This window comes from Paramacrobiotus metropolitanus, unplaced genomic scaffold (assembly GCF_019649055.1).
Source record: "Paramacrobiotus metropolitanus isolate TYO unplaced genomic scaffold, Prichtersi_v1.0 Parri_scaffold0000048, whole genome shotgun sequence".
NCBI lineage: Eukaryota > Metazoa > Tardigrada > Eutardigrada > Parachela > Macrobiotidae > Paramacrobiotus > Paramacrobiotus metropolitanus.
The window spans coordinates 858265-882118 of record NW_026570268.1 but is presented as its reverse complement, the minus strand read 5'-3'; the positions used below and the strand labels follow the sequence as shown (position 1 = coordinate 882118).

The window sequence follows — 23854 nt, the reverse complement described above, 5'->3', positions numbered from 1 at the left end:
GCCGTACTAACTAAATCCGCCTGCGGCGATTGGTGGATTGGGCAACCAACAGAGCCACCGCGGCGCAGTAGGCCAGGTGGAAAAGAAAAAAGATATGAATGAAAATTCAACGGAGTGTTTTGTCTCCAGTGTATCGGTAAATCGCTCGTAACGAGATCAACAAAATTAATTATTACCGCGTCGTCGCATATGCTCATTGTGTGCATGCCGCATACACAATCACTGCTCACCCCGGTAATGCTTTTTTTTTTTAAATCTTTTTATATTTTAGCACCGCTGGCCTGCGCGCCCGCACCTTCAGTATAAATAAAATGTAATAGAAGTAGGGAAACAAAGACGCAATAAAGGCTGTGTTTTTTTTTATCAGCCGAGTGTGTGTCATGCGGCTAATCTGCTAATTGCGCTGTGGTCAGCCGTTTGCGTGCCGTGCCTCGCCTTCGTCGCTTTTCAGACCGAATTTCACCGTGGTCCCGGTGACAATTACACCAGTGATGCTCCTGGAAAATCTGCGCTTCTCCATTTTTCGCCAATTCATGTCCGCAACGCACCGCTATTATACCGTGCATCGCCCAGAGGATTTCCTGTGCACACACTGATCAACACGACTGTGCTCTTGTCGTGTGGCACTGTAGCGTGATCGTGATTAAACAGAAACTGCCGGCATTGTTCGGTGTGGTGGTAAACAGCGCGCGACGCAACCACGTAATATCCTACTAAAACCGCCGAATTTTTCCGTGAGAGAAATGCAGAAAAACGCCCAGCAGCGTCGCGGTGTATTCCGGGTGAAACACAAATATGCCGGCAAAAACCAAAAACAAACAATATTTTTTTCCATAATTAATGCGATGGACTGATCAGTGTTCTGTTTATGCAGCGTTAGTGACCTTCATGTATTGGCATCAGTTATAAACCCAGGCTAATAAAAAAAACCGTCGCAATCTTAATTACACAAGCGTGATACAAATCGTAACGGGCAAGATAATAAAAAATACTGATTAAATTTCTGAGATTCGTTGCTTAACGAAAATAAATAAAATTCCGCATTAATTGCGCAAGCGTATAGTTATTGATATTATTCTAGAACACAGGTGCCGAAAGAGCGATGCATCGACCGAAAATAAATTAAAAAATCGAGAAAGAAATAAATTATTTAATTTGTAAGTCTTAATTGGGCGACGAATGGTAGTTATTTGTCGTGTAATCGTAGAAACTCTTGTAGATCACCAGCAGCGGATCATCCTCGATTTTGTCGACCTGCGAGCGCGGCGCCACCGTCGAGTGCACTTCGCGGATGCGCGCAATATAGCCCGGGGTCTGGCCGGGCCGGCTCGGGCCCAGGACGTCGGAGCGGGTGGCCGCCACCGGCCGGTCCATCTCCCGGACGGAGGGACTGCTGGGCAGACCCCCGCCGCGTCCCCGCCGCCGCTCCCCCGGGGCGCTGGACTTCCGGCAGCCGCCCGAGGTGGAGGTGGGCGTCGGGACGTCGCTGAAGAGGATGTTGGCGTTGAAGAAGCGCCGCGGCACGAACGGCCGGGCGCCGGTCCCCTGGCCGGCCGCCGCGGGGTTGGCGGCCCGGCGGAGGGGCGGCGCCGGGGGGCCGCCGGGACGGCGGTGGGTGCGGCTCTTCTCGTTACTCTTGGAGATCACTGCAACGCAGATTAAATAAAAAATGGGTGGATTAATTTTATTTGCAATTTAGTTTAATCATTTTGCTGCATCTCGATAATTTTTTGTTATACAAATTTTGTTATACAGTTGGCATAGATAGAAAAAAAATTTATAAAAAAGGATGAACTTAAAACTGGATCTCGTTTAATGTTTTATTTACGTTGGTTTTTTTGCAGGCAAAATGCTTTTGATGTATACAAAAATAAAACGATCGATTTTGCATTAAATTATTAATTATCGAGGTGACAACTCTCAAGTAAGGCATGACCTTTACATATTGCGCAGTAATCATTGTTTGACACGTTTAAAAAAGTAAATTTGATTACACATGAATAAATCCAATAAAGTGTCTTTAGAACGCGCTTAGACTATTTTTTCTGCAAACAAATCCTCGTAAAAAAATAAAATAGAACACTTTAGGCAAATAAATAATAGAAAAAATATTATAAATTTTAAAAAATCTGGCTGATTTCAGATAAATTAATTATTTGCGTGATAATTGGCAGCGGTAGCTTACATCGGCCGCAGAGCATTCGCAGAACGGCCAAGCGAAAGCGCTTAGACATGGCGTTGTAGACGAAGGGATTAATGGCGGAGTTGACGTAAATTAACGTCTTGGCGAAGAGCAGATACCAGATATCCAGCCAGGGTTCTTTCACGAAAGAGTTGTACACTAACAGCCCGCGGAACGGCAGCCAGGACAACGCGAACAACACCACAATCACGATGAGGATACGCAGGATCTGCGAGTAAACATGGTAACTCAAGAGAAACAGCAAAAAAAGCCGCGCACGTGCCGGCAGTTTCTACGTTGTAATCACCGGGTATCGAGCAGAAACGCTGCCTTACTTTGGCCGCGTAATTACACGCTGTGGCGGACAGAAAGGTCACGTTACATTGCATCCGCCGGTTGTGCGTATACAGAGCGTATTTACAAACCGGCACGTGCCGGTGACCTTTGCGTTCCACTGTCGGCCTGTCAACAACTGGGTAGTTTGCAAAAGGAATTTGATATTTTGTTTTCCGCCGTTTAAATTGGCCTTGCGTAATAATAATTCACCACAAAATCAGTGCTAATCAATTAGCCATTATTATAATAAAATTTGCATGTTTTTAACTCGGTTTTTGATGCCCGCACATGCCCGTGACCTTTACGTTCTTTTGCCGGCCTGTATATTTTCCATATAAAAAAGATTTGTTTTTCTTTAAACAGGCCTGCAAAATCATTTATCATAAACCATTACTAGTTCCAAAAAATATATTCTTTCTTTAATTAAGTTCACTATTTGCAGCAATTAAGTGCAGAATATTTTTTAATTATCTTTTTGTACAATATTTTTAAAAAATAAGTGTAAAATAAGTTGTATTAAAATTTGTTCTACTTAAATTTACTACAGTTTACCGTACGATTCTGTTCACTGTTTACTGATGTTTGGATATTTTTTTAAGGGCCAAACAGATATTTTTCAAAATGAGGCTTACATAATTTCTGCAGTAATTGACTGCCAAAAGACATTTCATTTTCTTCATTTTGATTACCTGCGTGCGAGAGTTGATCACCGCCAGATTCTGCATCTTCTCCGTTTCCCGCGGATCCCCCGTGACCTTTCCGCGCCCCTCCAAATACTCCCCATGCCCGTAACTAGCGCGCTCGACGGTCTCCAGCAACGGCGCGTGCGGCGTCCCGGCGGTGGTGGAGAAACCGCCGCCCCGGAGGGTGCTCAGCGTCGTCCCCTTCTTGGGGGTGGTGTGCAGCGAGCACGGCGTCGAGGAGGCCCGCGGGAAGGCCCCGCCGCCGGCGCCGCCACTGCCGGCGTCCTCCCGGCGCAGCAGACTGAGACTGCGGCAGAGGATGGCGCCGATCTTGGCGTAGACGATCAGGGCGACGAAGAGCGGGACCAGGTAGAAGAGTAAAAGGTCAGCGGCGAAGACGATCATGTAGGTGGCCGGCGGCAGGCGGAACTCGCACTGCTCGGCGAAGGGCGGGAAGGGCTCGCGTTTGACCTCGGTCAGGCCTAGCCAGGGGCAGCAGTACAGGATGGCGAAGCACCACATGCCGGCGATGGAGCGGGAGGTGCGCTCCATCGTGCAGAATTTGCGGGCCAGGTAGGGTCGGCAGATGGCCACGTACCGCTCCATCGTCAACGCCAAAATGCTAATCAAAAAAATTAATTTTTTGAGTATTGAAAAAGTAATAGAGAATACTGACTACAAGCCGGACTACTAATTGAGCAGCAACTGAAACAGCGAAAAATGCAAAATGCAAAATCACGGCTGACGCCAAACTGTAGTGTAGTGGCCATCATCAATTTAGTGCTGACAAGTGCAACAGTGCGCTAAAATTGCTGTACCTGCTGTTTTATATACTTATGCTCAGTTTCTAGCCGGGTGGTGTTTATTTTTTTATTGCATTTTCTGTTTTATTACTTTATTTCGTTGCAAAATGTTTTTACTTCATTACCAATTTTTGTAAGGAAATTTATTCATTTAAATGCAGTACAGTATATAAGTATCTAAAAGTATCTAAATATCTAATATATATATAAGCATTTACGTACATAAGTATCTAAAATAATTAGATGTATTTTGTTTGGTTGAATCATCTTTTTGCAGCGTTAATTTAACTGCAGAATAATTATTTACTAATTACTTAATTTTTTTAGCAGTGATTTACTGCAAAATAGTTTATTTAAGTAATTTTGAGAAAACTTATTGTATGGTTATAAATATAACTCATTCAAATGAACCAACGCCTACCGATTTTTGGAACAGTGTATTTGTTTGCAATAACTGCCTTTATCAAAAACACAATAAACCCGCCTACAGTATGACCTTCCGGTTGCATGTATACAGTACAGCCGGTGACCTTTGTCTGACTTTTCCCCGAAAGGCGAAAACGATTAAGCCGGCCGTGTGCCGCGCACAATAAACGGCCCATTCAGCCGCTCGCGTTGCGCCACGTGCCGCATGTCCGGGCTGTTTGTACGTCGGCCTACCTGAGACTTCCGGCGTTGATGCCGAGAAAATTCAGGAAGATGAAGATGGCGCATCCGGCCTGCGAAAACGGCGGAGAACATAAGCGCTGCGCATTGTTACCGTGATTACACCCAATCTATGCCGACAACGCCGCGATTTCTCCCGGCTTTTTGGCAATTTACAAGGTCGCATTAACTGGCAACCGGCAAATGCCCAGGGAATTAGCTGAATAGGCTGGAAATCACCTTTCAGACGGTTTACGTTCCAAGAGTCCAATCAAATCATTTCAAAATCAAACACGGCTTTGAAAAATCTATTTTTTAAATTATTCTCTAAATATTTTTGGATGGCGATTTCTATTAAATTTAATTCCGATATATATGTTAAAATAACCACTTATTAGCAAATATTAATAACGCAGTTAATATTATAAATGTCTTTATTATCAGAGACTATTCGGAAAATAAATTTTAAGCTTTCCTTTTTAAAATTACAAATCGACTTTCATTTCCGATCAGATTTATTTCAAATGTCAAAATCAAACCAGGATGGTACTACTGTAATTTCAGTATTTAAAATTATTCTTTAAATAATTTTAAATACTGAAATTATTAAATACTGAAATTATTCTTTAAATAATTTTTTGCGGAGATTTCCATCAAACTTAATGCCGATTTACTGTAATTAAATATCTTGAAATTTGCTCTGTTGAAAATGACGATATATCCGCCATTTATAATAATTTTTTAATTTGTTCATTACAGGAAATATTAGGAAAAAAAACTGTAAATTTCGTTGTACAGTTGACAGATTCCGTTTAAAATCAATTTCATGTCAACTCATTTCAAAAACGACCGGAAACAGTCTGAATGACGAACCGGCTTATCAAACGCGGAGATCACTATAGCGTAGCGTAGTGTGGACGCTATGCGGCTTCCTGTAACGCGTAAACAACGGCAACCACTTACCGGTCCGAGCAGCCAGCGCTTGCCCAGATGGTGGAAGACCACCGCCTCCGGGATGGCCGTGCAGATCACCAGCAGGTCAGCCACCGCCAGGGAAACCTGCCAACAACGCGCAACCGGCATTTTTCAATCATCCTGCTTGTTTTCCCCAATCGGGTATATACTCGTCTATATGCGCGTATATTAACAGAGTCACACGACCGATCCGCCGCGTTAATGGACGGCATCAGCGTGATGTAGTGCCCGGTTAGTGCGATAACCTTATCAATAAGTAATCAACGCGCGCGCCGACACATCGCGCTGTTTTCTTAATTACATTACGCTCTTGACAGTGTTATGAGTATTGATTGTTTTTCTCCCTTTGAACACTGTCAAATTTTAATCTCCGGAAAAAAATGTTTCACTGCTTAGATTAAATTCTCTAATATATATATAAGGTACTTATATATATAAAAAATGTACTTTTATATATATAAATTTTCTTATATATATAAAAGGTACAGATTTTTAATTTTAATCGATTCGTTTGCATTTAAATTAACGGTGAAATGCCATTAATTTTTGTACAATTTTCGTTTTAACTGATACGGAAAAATTATTATTTTTCCAGATTTTTTTATATTCACATTTTATATTTTTATTATTTAGCATATAACAAAATATATTTTTTATACTTTTTTATATACTCTTCACATTTTTCAGTTTTGTTGTTATTTTATTCAGTTGCTCTTAATCTGGCGGTTATTACTATCTTGCAGAATTTTCATTTTAAATCCCTGTCATTAATTTTTTGCTTCGTTGTTATTATGATTAATCGGCGATTTATTCGTATAGAGAAAATCCTGACGAAGAATGATAATTCGCTAATGCAGATAAATATATAAGCCGGCTGACTGCGATCCCTTTTTAGGGGAAGCCCCGTTTAGGCTCACCGGCTTACATGACGTGCAGTGGCCGGGGAAAACCGCGACAGGGAAAATAAAATGGCCCGGGATAATCGGCTTATTACGGCAGCGGGCATTATTATACGAGTATCTGTATATACCGGCATTCGGTATATAACTGCATTAGCAATTACATTAGCCGACACCGGGACAAAAGCGCGCGCTGCCGCTCATCTAATCCGCATTCGGCATTGACGTCAGGCCCTTGGCTAATTATTATCCCACTTTCTTCCCAGGATATAACTTGTCAGTATATTATGTACCCGCCAGGCACACTTAAGCAAATCCATATAAAAAGCCAAATATTGCAGAGTAAAAATGCAAAATAAATAATATAAAAATGGTTTTACAAAAAACCCAACGTATCTGATATTTTTTGATGTTCAATTTGTACGTGTATTTATTGTTATAATTTTCTTCTTTTTTTTATTAAATCCAGGATAAACAGTAATATATAAAATTAAAAAAATAAGCATATATATTTTGTGTTTATTATTTTAATGTTTTTTTATTTTTTATTAAATGCACGATAAATAACAATATAAAAAATTTATAAATAAACATATATGTACGCACCAGGTACGCGTAGGTCGGCGTGTGCAGCAGCCGCGACCGACCCACCACGGCGATCAAGACGATGTTCCCGGCGACGCCCAGGACGAAGATGACGACGTGCAGCGTGGTGGCGATGACGCGGTAGTCCAGGGGGAACTTCTCCGGACCCTCCTCGCCGCTGTCCTCCTCCCCGCCGCCCGCGGGGGCGCCCGGCCAGTCCGGACGGGCGGTCGTTGCGTTCATATTTTTAGCCGACGCGGAAAAAATCCGAGGGGAAAATAAAGAAATCAGTCAAGCGGAGTTGTTTACTGCGGCGTGCAACGGTAGGAATAACACACACACGGCACTATGCAGCGGATCAACCGGCAATTAAGCGGCGTGCCAGGAGCGAAAATGCGAGCCGCGGCTTAAATGACAGCATCGCGATATCAGCGATCCCGTTATTAATATATACAGCTGTATCGGTACGACGGCAGTGGTCCCGCCCACGCAGCGCACCGGTCCCGCTCAATCACGACGGGTAATTGGATTAATTGTCGACGGTGCCCGATCAACAAGCACAGGGCGCTGCATTTACCGGATGTGATATGATTATTATACGCCGCGTACTGTGTGTATGTCAGGTGTTTCAGCGCAGGGAATAGTGTATACAAGCGGAGCGAATTCGCCGCAGCACAGCGCCGGCGCTGATTGTGCGATGCCATCCCAGATATTCCCGCTACATCCGCGTTCCCTAGTGGCCGGTATTCATTAGTTTCGCCGGTTCCCATTGGACCGTCCGTGTCAGGTATCGCAGCGCGTACACACTGGGTTTTAATTGTATTGCGTACAGTTGTACGTACAATCGTACATCAGCCGAAGCGAGTGTTAACGCATATAAAAACCGGTTTAGAAAATACCGCTATAGCCGCTTGCGCAACTGAATGAGCTGACGCGCCGCTGTACGTACCTACTTCAACCGAAGCGAATGTACGGCGGCTATAAAAACCGGTTCAAACAATAAAAATAATTCGCTATAGCCGGTTGCGCAACTGATGGTGAATAGAAAAAGAAGAGCGCCTTCTGGCGCGTACGTACTTCGACCGCAACGAGTGCATTCATGTTATAACAGGAGGTACAGTACCGTATTTGTATAATGGCTTTAAAAACCGGTTTATGCGCTATTGAATGAAAGAACCGAGCTGACGCGTATTAAAGTGTAAAGTTTAACGATTATTGTGTACAATACGTATCTTTCCTGTACGTACAGCACGTTGAATGCAGGCGTATTCAAAACAGCCGCGTTCGTATTACTCGCGTCGGACGATATAAAGTGGATGTGTCGTATATTCCCGGCGCAGATCACAGCGATCGCAAGCTGGCGACTGTTGACAAATGAAGGGATTAATGCACCGCATCCCCGGCGGCAGCATAACAGTGACTCCAGTCAGCGACAGCGCGGGCGCAGCAATTAAACCGCCAACTAACAGCATCATCCCGCGTTCAAGGGCAATTGCAGGTTAAAAGCCCATTTGTCCGTTTGTGTATACCCTCCATGCTCTCCTTTATCATCCCCTTCCCTTCACAAAAACTGCAGGCAAAGAGGAAGATCGCGTCTGTCTGTTTCCTCCGCGGCAGTCCATGCGCATCGCAACACGTCAAAATACTACTACAGCTGCAGCGTGTCTGCACGCAGCGGTTGGCCGTGACCTTTGCGCCCGGTTAATCTTTGCTTAATCAGCGCGCTGCGCATCGGCCCCACTCGGCATCATCGGCATATTCCCGCATTCGTTACCCCCACGATCGTTGAATTAAATTAAACGCATGCTACGACCGTTGCATTAAATTCTGTCAATTAATACCGAAAATAAATTCCAATAGCCTTAAAAGTCTGACAGTGGAGTTTGGCTACTGTTAGTTCGATGATAATAATAATAATAATAATAATGATAATAATTACTTACTGTGGGTAAAAATAATCGCATGCGCCGTATATAACAACCCACCCATGCCGCGAAAAATCATCCGGCGCGCTGTGATAATTAGTGTAAATAATTATTCCATAAATCGTTGTAGATGTACAAAATTAAATTAATTTATTGGATGACGGAACAATAAAATGGCTGGAGATTTAGCAGTAATATCACTTAATGTTTGGTGTATGCAAAATTATTGCAAATACCGATAAACCGTTAATAAATGCCACGCATACACCGGTCAAAAATTAAATTATTTTTTTTCAACGACGCCACGCTAAAAATAGCTGTATATTTCGCGAGAATATCGTGTATAAAAATGCCGACAAAATGTTAATAACAAATGCCAGGAAAAAGCCGGGTCGAAAATTGAATTAAATTAAATTAATTTTTTGTGAATTAATTGAATTAATGTTTTGTGAATGGCGTCACGCTAGAAATAGCCGGACAATTAACAATTAATACCGTATAATTCGGGTGTATACAAATACCGATAAACCGTGATTAAATGCCACGAATACGCCGGGAAGGAAAATTCAATTAATTTACAACAAATCACATGCAACATCCACCCACAGAATAATCCGAAAAAATCAGCGCCAATCATCGTTCAGCGTTAATAAAAATGACCGTTGAAAAATTAAAATTAATAATTTAATACCGATTCAAATTAATTCGATAAACGACGACACGTAACGGGCGATAAAGTGCGGATTATTTCGAGGAGCGGGCCTTCCACGAAGCCCTCCACCCATCCCGTTCCGCTGCATCGCGAAACAGATATATGACGCTGGCGCGCGTGCTGAAGAATCCCTTTTTAAACACGCCACACGAAAATCCGCGAATCAAGTGGGGTAACGCGTGGGCCAGTGAAAAGGCCGAGAAATCCATATTTTAATTGACAAAATACGGCGGCCGGCCCACCTGGTAGCCGTGTTCGCGCAGCACCGGCGCCAGCAGCTCCATGCTGAGGAGGTTGCGGCGTTCGGCCTCTTTTTCGCGCTCGCGGCGGGTGAGACGGTGGCGGTCCTTGTCGCGGCCCGAGACGATGGAGGCCGCTTTCTCCTCGGCGCCGCGCTCGCTCAGAACCTCGCCGGCGGCGCCCCCGTCGCCGTCGGGGGCCGCGGGGTCCGGCGGGCCGCCGGGGGTGTCCGCGGGGTCCCCGGGGAGGTCGGGGGTGTCCAGCGGCAGGGAGAGGTCGTCGGCGGGGGGTTCAGAGGGGTCGGTGTCGGCTTTGCGGCGTTTACCCTTCCCGCCGCTCTTTTTCCCTGTATACAACCGTTATTTTACTGGGTGAATATTTTTTAATTTTTAATAAAGTATTGTAAAAGTATTAAAGTATTTTTAAAGTATTGCAGTGTTTTTAAAAAATAAAAAATTAATAAAACTGTAAAACTGAAGTACACACACAGTCAAATAAGTTTTGAGTTTTTTTTTCAAATTTAAGAAGTCTTACAATCAGAATTATGTAGCCAGCTTTCATCTTTAAATTACTTTAATTTTAAATTTTTTAAAAAAATCAAACAGATGTAAAAAACTAAAGAAACTGTTAAATAAGTAAATTGTAACCTTTTCTCAGGTTTTAAGAAGACGGTGAATTTAAAAAAGTGTAAAACTAATTTCACAATTCCTTCATTTTTCAAACTATATAATATAAAACAGTTTACACGGAAAGCACATAACCATTTAAAAAATAATTGAAAGGCATTTTTCGCATAAAATCACGAGAAAAACTTAAAGAAAAGGGCAAAAATTTCTCCTCACGGGAAAAATAACATCATTAGCCCCAAAATTAACCAACAAATTTTTTACTGACCGTTGGTATTTTTGGCGGCCTTGCCTTTGGCCGGTTTCCCGCCGGTTGCGGAGCCGGTGGAGGACGTGGCGGTGCTGCTGCTGGTCTGACTGCTGACGCCGCTGACCCCGCTGGCGGTCTCCTTGTCCTTGGCGTTGGCGGCCGGCGGGTGCGGATTGCCGCCGCCGCCGCCACCTCCCGGGCGTCGGCGCTCGTGCTGGCCGTCGAGGAAGATCTGCATGGCGTCCTGCACCAGCGAGCCGGTGTGCTGCTCGGCCATGGCGCCCACCAGCCGCGCCACTTTACTGTCGCGCACCTCCAGCCCGGCCTCCGCCAGGTACGACTGCAGCACCACGTCCGGCAGCAGCAGCTTCCCGGAATCTTTTAAAACCTACAGCGAGGAATTTTTCCTGCATTTTTTAATTCTTTCCTTATACTTTTCCTGCATTCTAAAATTATTTTCCTGTGTTTTTAGATTATTTTCCCGTGTTTGCTCTGCATATCAAAATAATGCAATGCAGAGGATAAGCAAAAAATAATTTAAAAATAAATAATTTTTTAAAAAACACAGGGAAATAATTTTACAATATTGTAAAATTATTTCCCTGTATTTTTAAATTATTTTCCTACGTCTTTAAAGCTTGTTACAAATAATTGTTCTGCATTTTAAAATAACTTTCCCTGTATTACGTATAAATTCATTTAATTTAAATTAACTGCAGCCAAATTAAATAGTTCCTTATTACAGAGTATTTCACGATCTTGGAATAATTTCGATTTTCCACCGCATTAATACGAATTTTATAGTGACAAGAATTTTCCTTAATTTTTCATAAACTGCACAAAATTGCAATAAATGTTTCCAAATTCGAAAACGGCACGATTACCAGTATTTAAAGAGATTACACGAAACGATTACCGTTGAAGTGTTATCGTAACTCGTTAGCCCAAACAATGCCCTTCTTCATGAATAAAATATTTTTCTTTTTTGCAGTGAACACGCTCAAATTATATGGAGTGTTGACAGTTGAGCTGCAACGTGCGCTTCTATGAATTCATTAGCTGCGCGATTGAATTTCATTTTGCTCAAGGAATCAACGAATAAATGTCAATGCCAGGTACAAACGTAATCAGCCCAATAAGCGATTACCGGCCAAGCATGCCGCAAAATCAACATGGGAAAAATCAATAAATCGCCATTTGCAGTGATGATTTTTCGTAGACCGATCACGGTAAACAGTCAAACCCTTATTAGCGTGTTTTATTACCGGCAGGTAATCCGATAGCGAAATCTGCGCGAATACGAGCCAATAATAGAAATTATACAATTAATTCCGCTTATTTTGGATGTAATTGCGAAATGCAGAAATAAACTTTCCCAGGGAAAAGCGACCTTCACTTGTCACAGCAAACCAAGTAACGTGAAAATTCTGCGCCATTATTATACGTAATTAAAACTTTCAAACCATATTATGCTACAGAATATTTCCAAAATCATATACCATAAAAAAAGGTCATTACTGTCAGAACAAACTACCTTAAATTAACAAGTAAATATACGGTTACGTCAGATATAAGCGCTATTATAATAACTGAAATACATATCATTCTCCATAAGCAATCAAGTAAACAATTTTACCGAACAACTGTGTTACACATAAAAAACCAATATCATATTCGTTTAAAAATCTGAATAACAATTAACAAGTTAAAATCGTAAAGCAATGCGGCCGCGGTTTTAGGAACTTTGCCGGGAAAAAATAAAGTTGTTGATATTAGTGATTTTGGTTGTTTTTTTAATTCTTGATTGTGCAATACTGGCCGCAGTGGAATGACTGACTTAAGTCGCTGAGCAAAAATATACAGTAATAGAACACAAAAAAATAGTTAAAATCGTACTTTAAATTGCAGCTGGCATTTAATTTAATTGTCACATAGACTGACAGGAGGAGTGAGTGTATGTACTCGTATAAACTGCAATGTTTAGAATGGCCGCTCCGCCATTACACTACGATTTGTCTCGTGATGTTTACTGTTTACAGACCTTCAAACACATCGCTAAACTATTGACATACAATCATTTTTTTTCCAAATAACATTGTTATAAATTGATGAAATAGAATAAATTAGAAAAATTCTTGTAAAACGAGATACGAAATTCTCATAAAATAAAATATAAAATTCAAAATTTGGCAGTTCATTCTAAATAAAAAGCCAATCTTTAAATTCTACATTCGAAAATTACGTTATAATCACCAAATTAAAATTGTAATTCAAATGGTTAGCTGATACTAATTAGCTGATGATCCACGCAAAATTAACAATCTGACTGAAAATAAAAAAAACAACTTGTTAGTTTGACAAATAAATTCTATTTAATTATTAACGCTCAAAATTGCAATTTAAATTATCAGCGAAAATACGCGAATATTCAAAACCAAATTGGCAATCAATGACGAGGGAAATTTAATAGAATAGAAAAAAATAAATACCTGGCCGTCACTCACGTTGAGAATGGCCGCCATGTGCCCGTCATCGGTCTCGGCGCGTTTCTGCTTGATCCCCGTCAAGAAACAGCGCTGCAGCGGATGCGGCTGCAGTCGCAACTCCCGGCGCATCCGCGCATACTGGCTGCTGACGTCGCGCTCGCGCTCCCCGGGGGCGGCGGCCCCCTCCGTCGGGGAGGCCGCGCGGGGGCTGAAGGGCCGCTTGAACACCGGTGGCGCTTCCGGCTCCTTCTCCTCCGCCTTTGGGGGCTCCTCCTTCTCTACGTCGGTCGGGGGCGCCGCGGGGGGCTGCGCGGAGAACAGCTCCGCCAAGAAGGGATCGTTGTCCGTGATGTCCACGTCGGGGGCGGTGGAGCCCTCGGCAGGGGCGCCGTCCCCGTGGGCGGTGGTGGCGTGCACCAGGAATTCATCGAGGAAGTCGGGGCTGCGGGGGGACAGGAGGGGGGCTGGCTCCGGTTCAGGGGCGGGAGGGGGGTCGGGCGCGGGGGATGCGGGGTGTCGGGGATGGCACCGCGGTCCGGTTCGTCCATGGCGGAAAACGTGGGGAAGAGAATCAATCGGGACAAAACCGTCACAAACCAAAAGTATCAGGATTTCGTCAAGCTGGCCCGTTTACTTTCTATCACTTTGCAGGCTCGATCAACCACTTCATCGAACAATATTTGAACGCCAACATCATCATCCATCAATTTTCGAAGAATAAAAAAGAGAATACTGATAGATACCAAGGCTAGAAACAGATAAAAACACTTGAGATGATTTACTCGCGAAAATATTCCAAAAATCCTTTTCAGAATTTTATTGCTGGATTTTTATTGGGGTTATGCGTGTGTAGGCAGCAACCGCCTTGCTGAGAGTATTACGTATTCATATTCTCACAGTGTATCTTTTTACTACTGTGATTTTTATTAACCTTTGGTATAACGTAATACACATTAATAAAGAACAGCACGATTTTTTATAGCATCAAAAGTTCATTAAACTTTTCTGCTCCTTCCATTGTTCCCAAAACCGATGCTGCGTTACCACGTTGTATCTCCAGTGATAATCTCTGACGCAAAAATTCATGGGAACGGCTTTCGCCAGTATGTTGTTTCAGTCGTTTGCCCAGCTCTTTAACAATGGCTATAGCTGACGGTCCCCATGGGCCCGTTGTTTTACTACTCGGTTTATCTGCCATAATTTGAAAATAAATTGGAAAAGTTTTTCCGAATTTCATGCGAATTTGCTGTGGCGTTTTGTATCGGAATCGTGTGATCGTATCTGCCGAAAAATTGTCTTTCACAGAATAGAGAATTTACGCGGTGTTACTGGTTGTACGGATTTTACGACTTATCAGGTCTCCGCGCAGTGTTGTGCATTGGTCTGCAGGGTTCTTCCGACTCGACGCATCCGTGTACCCTTACAGTACCTTCCTCGATCTTGCCATATCCATCGAGAATGACTACGTTTCCAAAGGCTCCGATGAAGCGTGCGTTCGATAATGCGGGTACGCTAACGAGTGCACATTGCGGTGATGTTGTACGAGGGAGATTCTCTAACGAACCAGGAACTAGCGTGGATTATCATTCCCCACAGCTGCACTGTTTTCTTTGCAGCTAACGACGTGCCTGGTCCAGGAGCGTACAATCCCGAGAAGGCTGCCACTCGCCAACTGCCTCGCCACGTCTCCGTGTCCCTAGAGGCTCTCCCTCGCTGCCCATCGAGTACGTTCACAGTTGTATTCCGGACAGTGGCGGGTCGTTTTTCAGTTTTTGGATTAATGTGAAATGCGGAGACGAAATTGCAAATTAAAGAATATCTTCATTTTATTTTACCAATTCTGCTTTCGAAAAATGGGGTTTCAATAATTTTGTTTCAGTTTATTTTCCGATTTCTGCATTCTAAAAACAGGGATTAAATAATTTTGTTTCAGTTTATTTTCCGAATTCTGCTTTCTAAAAATAGGGAATAAATAAATTTGTTCCTTTTATTTTCCGGTTTCTGCTTTCTAAAAATAGGGAATAAATAAATTTGTTCCTTTTATTTTCCGATTTCTGCTTTCTAAAAACAGGGATTAAATAATTTTGTTTCAGTTTATTTTCCGAATTCTGCTTTCTAAAAATAGGGAATAAATAAATTTGTTCCTTTTATTTTCCGGTTTCTGCTTTCTAAAAATAGGGATTAAATAATTTTGTTCAAATTATTTTCCGAATTCTGCTTTCTAAAAATAGGGATCAAATAAATAAATGACAAGCATTTCATTTAATCGTCCAGGTCCGAAAATGCTGGAATTAATTATAGTAATACATAAAGTGACCGTTAAAAATTATTACGAATTTGTTTGAAGTATTTCAAGTTGGAGATTATGGATGATGATTCTTTGCAGAGAACACGCAGGCCGGAGGGAACGCGTTTCGCCGTTGTGGCCTGCCGGCGTTGTGGGCCGCAGCCGCAGCTGCGATACTTCGCTCACTATGCAGGCGTTTTTATTTTATGTTTTGGTAGTTTAAAGCGTTATTTATTTTTGGCTAAGTTTTATCTGTGAGCGCGGTTTCCCGGGTTTTTTTTAGCCAGAGGTTTTTTGTGATGTTTTCGAAGCAGTATTACGGTTGAGATGCGAGGAATGAAAAGTATTTCCCGTTGTGCATCGTCCGCGTCCGGATGTGCTCGTTCAGAATTTCGTTCATGTGGTCAGTAAATTAGGGGAAAAAACTAGAAAATTTGCAAATTAGTGCTGAATCAATAAATTAAGAATAAATAGAAACCACATTTTGTTATTCTGAATCCAGCCTTAAATTCTGAAATTTATAAATTAATGTGGAATTGCCAAAGCAGTTGAAAAGTCAGTTTTAGAATCAATTCCTAAAACTTTATCAACAAATTTAAAGGTAAGTACTGTAGAGTGTAGAATCTGTAGATTAATGGATTTTGAATTCCAAAACGTTAATCTGTAAATTAAAAATTAATTCAGAATACAAAAGAAATCTGGAAAATCACCAATTAATTGACAAATTATTAAAAAAAATGTAAAGGTGGAAAATAAATAACAAATAAATAACAAATTCTACACTTTTATTCGGCAACAGCATGTACTCAGTGCCAAGAAACCTGCGCAAATTTAAACTAATTAAAATGATTGAATTTTAAATAACAAATTCTCAACTGGAAAAATTAGTCTGCAGACAGCAAACTCAAAAATTATTTGCAAATACCAAAATTAATTTGGATACTTAAAAAAACTTAAATTTGAAAACCAGAAAGTTAATCTGGAAAAAAAATTTGGAAGCTCAAAAACAATTCGAAACTGGAAAAATATTTCTGCGGTTCAAAAACTAATCGGGAAACTGAACCGTTTATTATATGCCGAAGTTGAGCAACCACCCAGTAAGGCGGTTACGATACCGTATCTCAGCGTTGCAGCGTGCGTGAGTCGTGACCGCCCTAGCGCAGTGGATCGTAACCAAAACATGCCAGCGACAAACACACGAAAATCTAGAAAATAAATTTGTGAAAATCACAAATTGTAAATAAATTATCTGTTCCCGTGTATCCGTCTTTCCTTCTATCTCTCTGTTGAAAATTATCATTTCCTCTGAATGCTAGCTCGATAAATATGCTCCCCGTGTGAACAGAAAAGCAGCGCTCTCGTTGTTTTCCGCGGCGAACCTGCCTGCATCCGACGTGGAAGCAATCTCCCCCATCCTCGTCTTCCCCTCATTCTCCCGGGTGGCTGCGCGGGTGCCCTGCATGTGGAGTGTCCCGGTGGAGTGGCGGAGTCTGTCCGGCGTGCACTGAGTGCAGGATGGAGGCGAGCGACGTGCTGGCCAACGTGCCCGTGGTGATCGACAACGGGTCGGGTCTGATCAAGGCGGGCTTCGCGGGCGACACGGCGCCGCGCTGCCACTTCCCCAACTATGTCGGCCGGGTCAAGTACTACCGCCTCATGGCCGGGGCGCTGGAGGGCGACATCTTTGTGGGCCCGCGGGCCGAGGAGAACCGGGGATTGCTCAGTCTGCGCTACCCCATGGAGCACGGCATCGTAAGTCGTTCTGTCATCGATAAATTTCATCTCCGGTGTTACGTTTATGGAAATAAATTCTGATATTAATTCTTATTATTGTTTGATTATCAGGGAAGTGTGGAGTGTATTTGGTGATTATTCAGTCCATTTGTTTTCGGTCTTTACTCGTATTAGTAGGCAGTGGCACTAGGCAGTAGTGTGGCTGTTCGCTCTGGGTTACTTTTACGTGCTGAGCACGGTGACTCATCCACCATATTGTCGCATATTGGGTATTCATTAATTTCACTTACACTGGATAATATTTTTGCGGCAGGTTCATTGAACCGTGACAGGTTCTTATATGCGGTATACGACTAGAATCAGTCGTAGCATATATGAAACTGTAGTTTCGGTTTTTGGTCTTCGATATCCGTGTGTAAACAAAAGTAGTTTTTGGCGCCCATAGAGTACGGAAGGGTCCGGCCGGTTGAAGGAAGCGGTGGGGCCCAACAGTCATGTGACATGAGTCATGTGACATGAGTCGAGTAACGATGCGTGAAACTTGTAGATGGCGTTGCTAGCTCGGCATCTTTTTTAGTTTACATTATGTGCTCCTACATTATGTAGGAGCACATTGCATCGGTTTCATCGGTTCTTGGAGGAGAAAAACGGAACGGAACTGTAGTATCCAAACAAACGTAATCCAATATGCTCCTGCAATGTGCTCTACATATGTAGGAGCATTGCAATAACTCCTACATATATGTGCTCCTACATATGTAGGAGCACATTGCAATATGCTTTCACATAAGTAGGAGCACATTGCATCGGTTTCATCGGTTCTTGGAGGAGAAAAACGGAACGGAACTGTAGTATCCAAACAAACGTAATCCAATATGCTCCTGCAATGTGCTCCTACATATGTAGGAGCACATTGCAATGTGCTCCTACATCTATGTGCTCCTACATATGTAGGAGCACATTGCAATATGCTTTCACATAAGTAGGAGTACATTGCAGGAGCATATTATATGTGGAGATAATAAGGGGTAGGTGGTAATTATTGTGGTGTGAAAAATGGTTGGAGCATAATGTAGGAGCATATTGCAATAGCTTATTGTAGGAGCATAATATTAGATACAGGTATCGGGTAGTAAAGACAATATCAACAGAAATTGCTCTGTAGCCAATTTGAAAGGATAGTAGATTATATTAAAAGATGATATGTTTGAAAGAAACTGATAATGAAGGTGAATGTTGTAACAGAGGAAGGTTGTAGGGGTTTTACTGTAGTCTGACATAAGTGTAATCGACTTATTGGTTGTTCATACTTCATAGTTTAATGAAGTGTAACAGGAAGCAAGTGTGTTGTGTGTTATGAGTTGTGGTGGTGGATGGTGATGGATTACTGTGTAAAATTCATGAAAGTTCGAAAGTTGATTGCTTAATAGAGCAGAACATGATGTTCTGATCTGATGGTTATGGACGCTTAGTAACAGGTGGTTTTTATATGGGAAGTAGGTTGCGATGTACATTAAAAAGTTGTTCGAGAAAGTGTTAGGGTGATTCGGTTTGTTGACTGGATTTTTTTAGTTCGGTAGGTATAGAAGGAATTCCGGAATAAGCAGAAGTTGCCTGTGAGCTGTTATGGATTTGAAGAAGTTTGCAGTGAAGAAGATTTTTCTCCTGTTGATTATTTTGTGGTGGTCGGTTTGGATTTAAGTGCAGTGCTGATTCAGGCTGCCGTGTTTTGTTTGACTTTGGTACGTTTTTTTAGCTTCTGTATGGGTTAGCAAGTTTTCTTGCATAGAGATCTGCGTTAAATTTTTTTAAGTATTATTATCCTTAATAAAATAATGGAAGGTGATTCTAATCGGAAGAAATATGCGTGAATACATGCGTGAATATAGAAACGTAAATGCAAATTGAGGTAGTTGGAGTAGAAGATAATTGAAGTAAGTAATGATAAGTAAATAGGTTATAAGTAATATTTTGATTTGTAATAATGTGTTTTATGAACTGTAAAATTGTGATTTGGAATATTTGATACAGTCAAATCATCATGAAAATGAATACTATGGTCTGTGATAATGTCCATACAGGTATATGGGTTATGGTGTGTTCCAGATCAAATTATAATGATATTATTGTCTATGTGATCCTTTATAATAACTAAGAGCACAGAATCTTAAAATGGTGGTTGGTGGCTTCAAATATTTCACCTAAGAAATATTTTATCACGGGTTGTTGAGCAAACAATCAATAATGTGTTCTACTCAAAGGACAAAATTTTTTAAAACAAAATCAATAATGTAAAAGGTGTGGCTAAATATTTTAAAAATTTGTACTAACATACTGTTTTTCCTGTTTATGTACTATACTGTTCATGTACTATGCTCATATTCATGTACTATATTTTCGATAACAAAGTTTCATTTCAAAGCCATCAAATTAAACTAAACAGACCGACCGTTTCATCCTGGATAAGGAGCTTTATTTGAAATTAATTCAACAATGAACATATAATTTTCATTCTCATCTGGAATTCTGTATGTATAGCAAAAACTTGACTACTTTCAGTCAATACTACAGAAATCTGTTAGAAATCGTGCTGTTAGAAATCAAAATTATAAACCTTCTCGAGGCTGCAGTTAGATTTAGTTGGGCTCAGTAGTGCACACAGTTACAACATACGATACTCATAAATTATTTATATTATTTTTTTTTTATGAACCTGCCGCTACACAATCGAGTGAAACGAGATTGGGCCACGTAGTTTTATTGTTATTTTAATTAGCGGCATTCAATTTACTGTGCAATACAATATTTGGTATTAAATTTCTGAAATTCCGTTAATAGTATTTTTTATGGATGTTTTAAGCCTCTGCAAATTATTCAGTTTATTTCTAATAATACTATTAAAACTATTTTTTCCGTCGATCGAGTTATTTTCTGATAGTGGGCATTAAAGTTGATTTTTGTCCATATTATTATCGTGGGTTGGCATTACTAGGCAGTGCTTTTTCTACAAATTATCACACTATTTACATGGTCCGATATTCCGCTTACAATAAGAATGATATTTCCATAACTGTGTGGCAGTGCTAATCTATTGAGCTAATATTAAATTAGTGATATTTATTTAATTTAAGAACGCGGCGCGGTGAAATTTACTGGTGAAGAATTTGTTGCGAATACAAATCGTGATAGATTTGTGGCTGGCAGGTGACGGACTGGGCGGACATGGAGCGGGTGTGGCGGTACATCTACTCCAAGGAGCAGCTGCACATCGACGCCGAGGAGCACCCGGTGCTGCTGACCGAGCCGCCGAATAATCCGCGCCGCAACCGCGAGCGCGCCGCCGAGGTCTTCTTCGAGACGTTCAACGTGCCGGCCGTCTACTTCTCGCTGCAGGCCGTCCTCAGCCTGTACGCCACCGGCCGCACCACCGGTCTGGTCCTCGACTGCGGCGACGGCGTCACGCACGCCGTCCCCATCTACCAAGGTAACCCCACGCCCTTCACACACCGCTTAATTTAATTTTTATTATTTTTTAAATTTGATTTAAGCGGAAATTAATTTGTAACTGACCTTACTTGAAATTTAATTTGTTATCAGCATAATGTGTAATTGTAATTTGGTTTCTTATTGATATTTTGATTTGGCTCTATTTAATTTATTGTACAAAATATGTGTTTAGCTGGTGATTTCTTCGCAATTTGAATTTATTATTGGTTCTTGATTGTAATTAATATTTTCCATTTTTCCTTAAAAGTGTGTGATTTATGTGGATAAATTTGTCATTTGCTTGGTTATGCTTTTGCGAATTACGATTTGTTCACTATATTCGTATTCTGATTTATTTGTGATTTGATTGTAATTTAAGGAGGACTTGTTATATGATGATTTACTATCTTTTAAAGTGCGTTTATATTGCTTGTGATTTAATTTGGTAGAAACTGCACATGATTTAATTTAAAATTTCTTACTGTACTTGAATGCGACTTGGCAGTTACGTAATTTTTTTTATCGTCACATAAACTAACAGGAGCGTAACTGTGTAACGTTACGTGATACTGGGTAGTGGGTAGACATCCATGAGTGTATTGTGTACACGAGACGCGCTGAAGAAAAACGAGACGCATTGTAGTGTACTGGCTGCGGAGCGATGCGACGATACAAATTGCGTCTCGCGATGCTTTACAGTTGACAGTGATCTTTCATACAAGTTGCTAGATTATCCTACCATTTTTTTCATACCAGCATTATTATAAATTTATAAAGTGGAATATAAATTATAATATTGTTATAAAATAAAATAAAAAATTATTATGAAATAATATATAAAATTTTTATTAAATAAAATATGAAATTCTTATAAAATAGAATACAATTTAATATAAAATAAAATATAAAAAATAAAATTCTGATGGTGATTATTATAAAATGATGTAATAAATAATGCGGTACGATGGGGCGCAGGCTTCGCCATCCCGCACAGCATCCAGCGCACGGACATCGGGGGGCGCGACGTCACGGCGTGGATGCGCTTCCTGCTGATGAAGGAGGGGCTGACCTTCCACACCAGCTCGGAGCTGGAGGTGGTCCGCCAGATGAAGGAGCGGCTGTGCTACATCGCGCTGAACCCCGACAAGGAGGAGCAGACGGAGAAGGACACCAGCGCCACCTACGAGCTGCCCGACGGCAACCAGGTGGAGGTGGGCGTGTCGCGGTTCCGCGCGCCGGAACTGCTCTTCCAGCCGCACCTCTTCGGCTACGAGTGGCCGGGGATCCATGATGTCCTGCTGACCAGCATCCGCAAGAGCGATCTGGACCTGCGCAAGACGCTCTACAGCAACATTGTGCTGTCGGGCGGGTCGACGTTGACGCGGGGCTTCGGGGATCGGCTGCTGCAGGAGATCAAGCAGAGCGCTCCCAAGGACACCAAGGTACATCGCCAAAGCAGTTTTTCTTGTTGTTTTAAATGGTTTTTACTGCTTTTTCTAATTTTCTTAATTTAATTTCGATTTTTTGGGGATTTATTTTTAATTTTGTAGCATTTTTTCGCCATTTTCAGAATTTATTTTTTGATTAATAATCATTGCAGCTGCCTGTAATTTCCATGTTGTGATTCGATTTTATTAAGTAACGCTTCCTATAATTTTCATAATATAATTTTGATTTTATTTATTGTTGGTCTTAAAGCAGTGATTTCTCCGTGGTTTTCGCAATTTAATTTTGATTAAATATGTTGGCTGTTGGCTGTTAGTAATTTCCGTTCTTTAATTTGGTTGTTTGCAAGTTTGCGCAATTTTTATAATTTATTTTCTGAATTTTTTACAGTTTTTCGTATCTTCTCGCTGGGTTTCATGTGATTTTTTCCAGGAGTGTGGGGTAATTGAATTTATGATTTTTTTTAAACAACTTTTCATATTTTTCCCCGTATAACTGCATCACTTTCATTACCGATGGAAAAATAAACCAGAAAAACCCCGATAATAAATAAATAGAGTAACTAAATAAGAAATGCTAGAATAAATCAATAAAAATACAGTGTCATGGTTTGTAGGTGCGCATCGCGGCGCCGATGGACCGGCTGTACTCGACGTGGATGGGCGGGTCCATCCTGGCCAGTCTGGAGACCTTCCGGCGCATGTGGATCTCCAAGAAGGACTACCAGGCCGAGGGCCTCCGCGTCGTCCACCGCAAGACCTTCTGACCCCGATCTACCGCACTTCCTCATTCATCCTGGCGTTTTCTTTCTGGTTTTTTTTTACTTGTTCTCTAGCGACCATGATTTGTCGTGTTTTGGTGTTCATATCCGCGGCTGCTTTAAACGCAGATTTTTTTATGAATTCTAGTTACTTTAATTTTATTCTTCACATTATAACAGTTACTGTGGTGTGTGCGTCGTAATTGTGCTGCTAGGAAAAGGATTATCATTAATTATAAAATAAAATTAAGTTTTAAATTTACTATTTTTCACGTACAAATATTTCCCCTAACAATTTTCCCCAATTACTCGAAATTGCCATTTAAAGTATCAGTGAAAATAAGGGAATATTTAAAAGCGTACTGGCAGCCAATGACGAGGAAATTTAAAAAAATACAAAAAAATAATTACTGTCCGTTACTCACGTTGAGAATGGCCGCCATGTCGTCATCGGTCTCGGCGCGTTTCTGGCGAAAAAATCAAAAAAACTCAGCGACTGATGCAAAAAGTGTTGCAAAATTGCCGTTAATGCATTAATCAGCTCTACGGAAGCGGCTAAGGTTGTGTGCAATAAGAGCGATCGTAGAGTAGTGGCGAAAAGCCATAAATAATGTCTTGTGTAACTATCTGACTACTACAACTCAAAAAATAATTTTCCTAGCATTGCTGCTATTAATTTTTTGTTGCAAATAACTAAGAGCATAATGATTAATGATTTTATTTAAATGCGGCCGATCTACGAGTACTCGTCTGCGAGCAGTAAAACAAACTGCGAGAAAGATTTGGGATTTCGG

At 41.3% G+C, this 23854-nt stretch overlaps 3 protein-coding genes and 1 long non-coding RNA gene across 4 annotated transcripts; 2 read left to right on the top strand and 2 right to left on the bottom strand.

Moving 5' to 3' along the window:
• Positions 1-901: 901 nt before the first annotated feature.
• On the bottom strand, positions 902-7707 carry LOC129591755 (thyrotropin-releasing hormone receptor-like). The gene is made up of 6 exons (XM_055487555.1): positions 7130-7707; positions 5613-5708; positions 4665-4723; positions 3208-3823; positions 2186-2411; positions 902-1646 (listed from the first exon to the last, which is right to left on the bottom strand). Exons 1-6 carry the CDS (start codon positions 7349-7351, stop codon positions 1165-1167), a joined length of 1701 nt encoding a protein of 566 aa, XP_055343530.1. The 5' UTR covers positions 7352-7707; the 3' UTR covers positions 902-1164.
• A 1785-nt stretch (positions 7708-9492) lies between these two features.
• LOC129591772 (uncharacterized) lies at positions 9493-14051 on the bottom strand. Its single transcript, XM_055487575.1, has 4 exons — positions 14040-14051; positions 13351-13968; positions 10880-11249; positions 9493-10331 (listed from the first exon to the last, which is right to left on the bottom strand). The coding sequence occupies exons 1-4, from the start codon at positions 14049-14051 to the stop codon at positions 9958-9960; spliced, it is 1374 nt and encodes a 457-aa protein (XP_055343550.1). The 3' UTR covers positions 9493-9957.
• A 249-nt stretch (positions 14052-14300) lies between these two features.
• On the top strand, positions 14301-16471 carry LOC129591832 (uncharacterized). Its single transcript, XR_008690889.1, has 3 exons — positions 14301-14854; positions 14964-15071; positions 15734-16471. It is a non-coding gene; the product is annotated as an uncharacterized LOC129591832 (long non-coding RNA).
• A 218-nt stretch (positions 16472-16689) lies between these two features.
• LOC129591723 (alpha-centractin-like) lies at positions 16690-23249 on the top strand. The gene is made up of 4 exons (XM_055487496.1): positions 16690-17386; positions 20573-20852; positions 21830-22296; positions 22917-23249. Exons 1-4 carry the CDS (start codon positions 17150-17152, stop codon positions 23064-23066), a joined length of 1134 nt encoding a protein of 377 aa, XP_055343471.1. The 5' UTR covers positions 16690-17149; the 3' UTR covers positions 23067-23249.
• Positions 23250-23854: the final 605 nt, after the last annotated feature.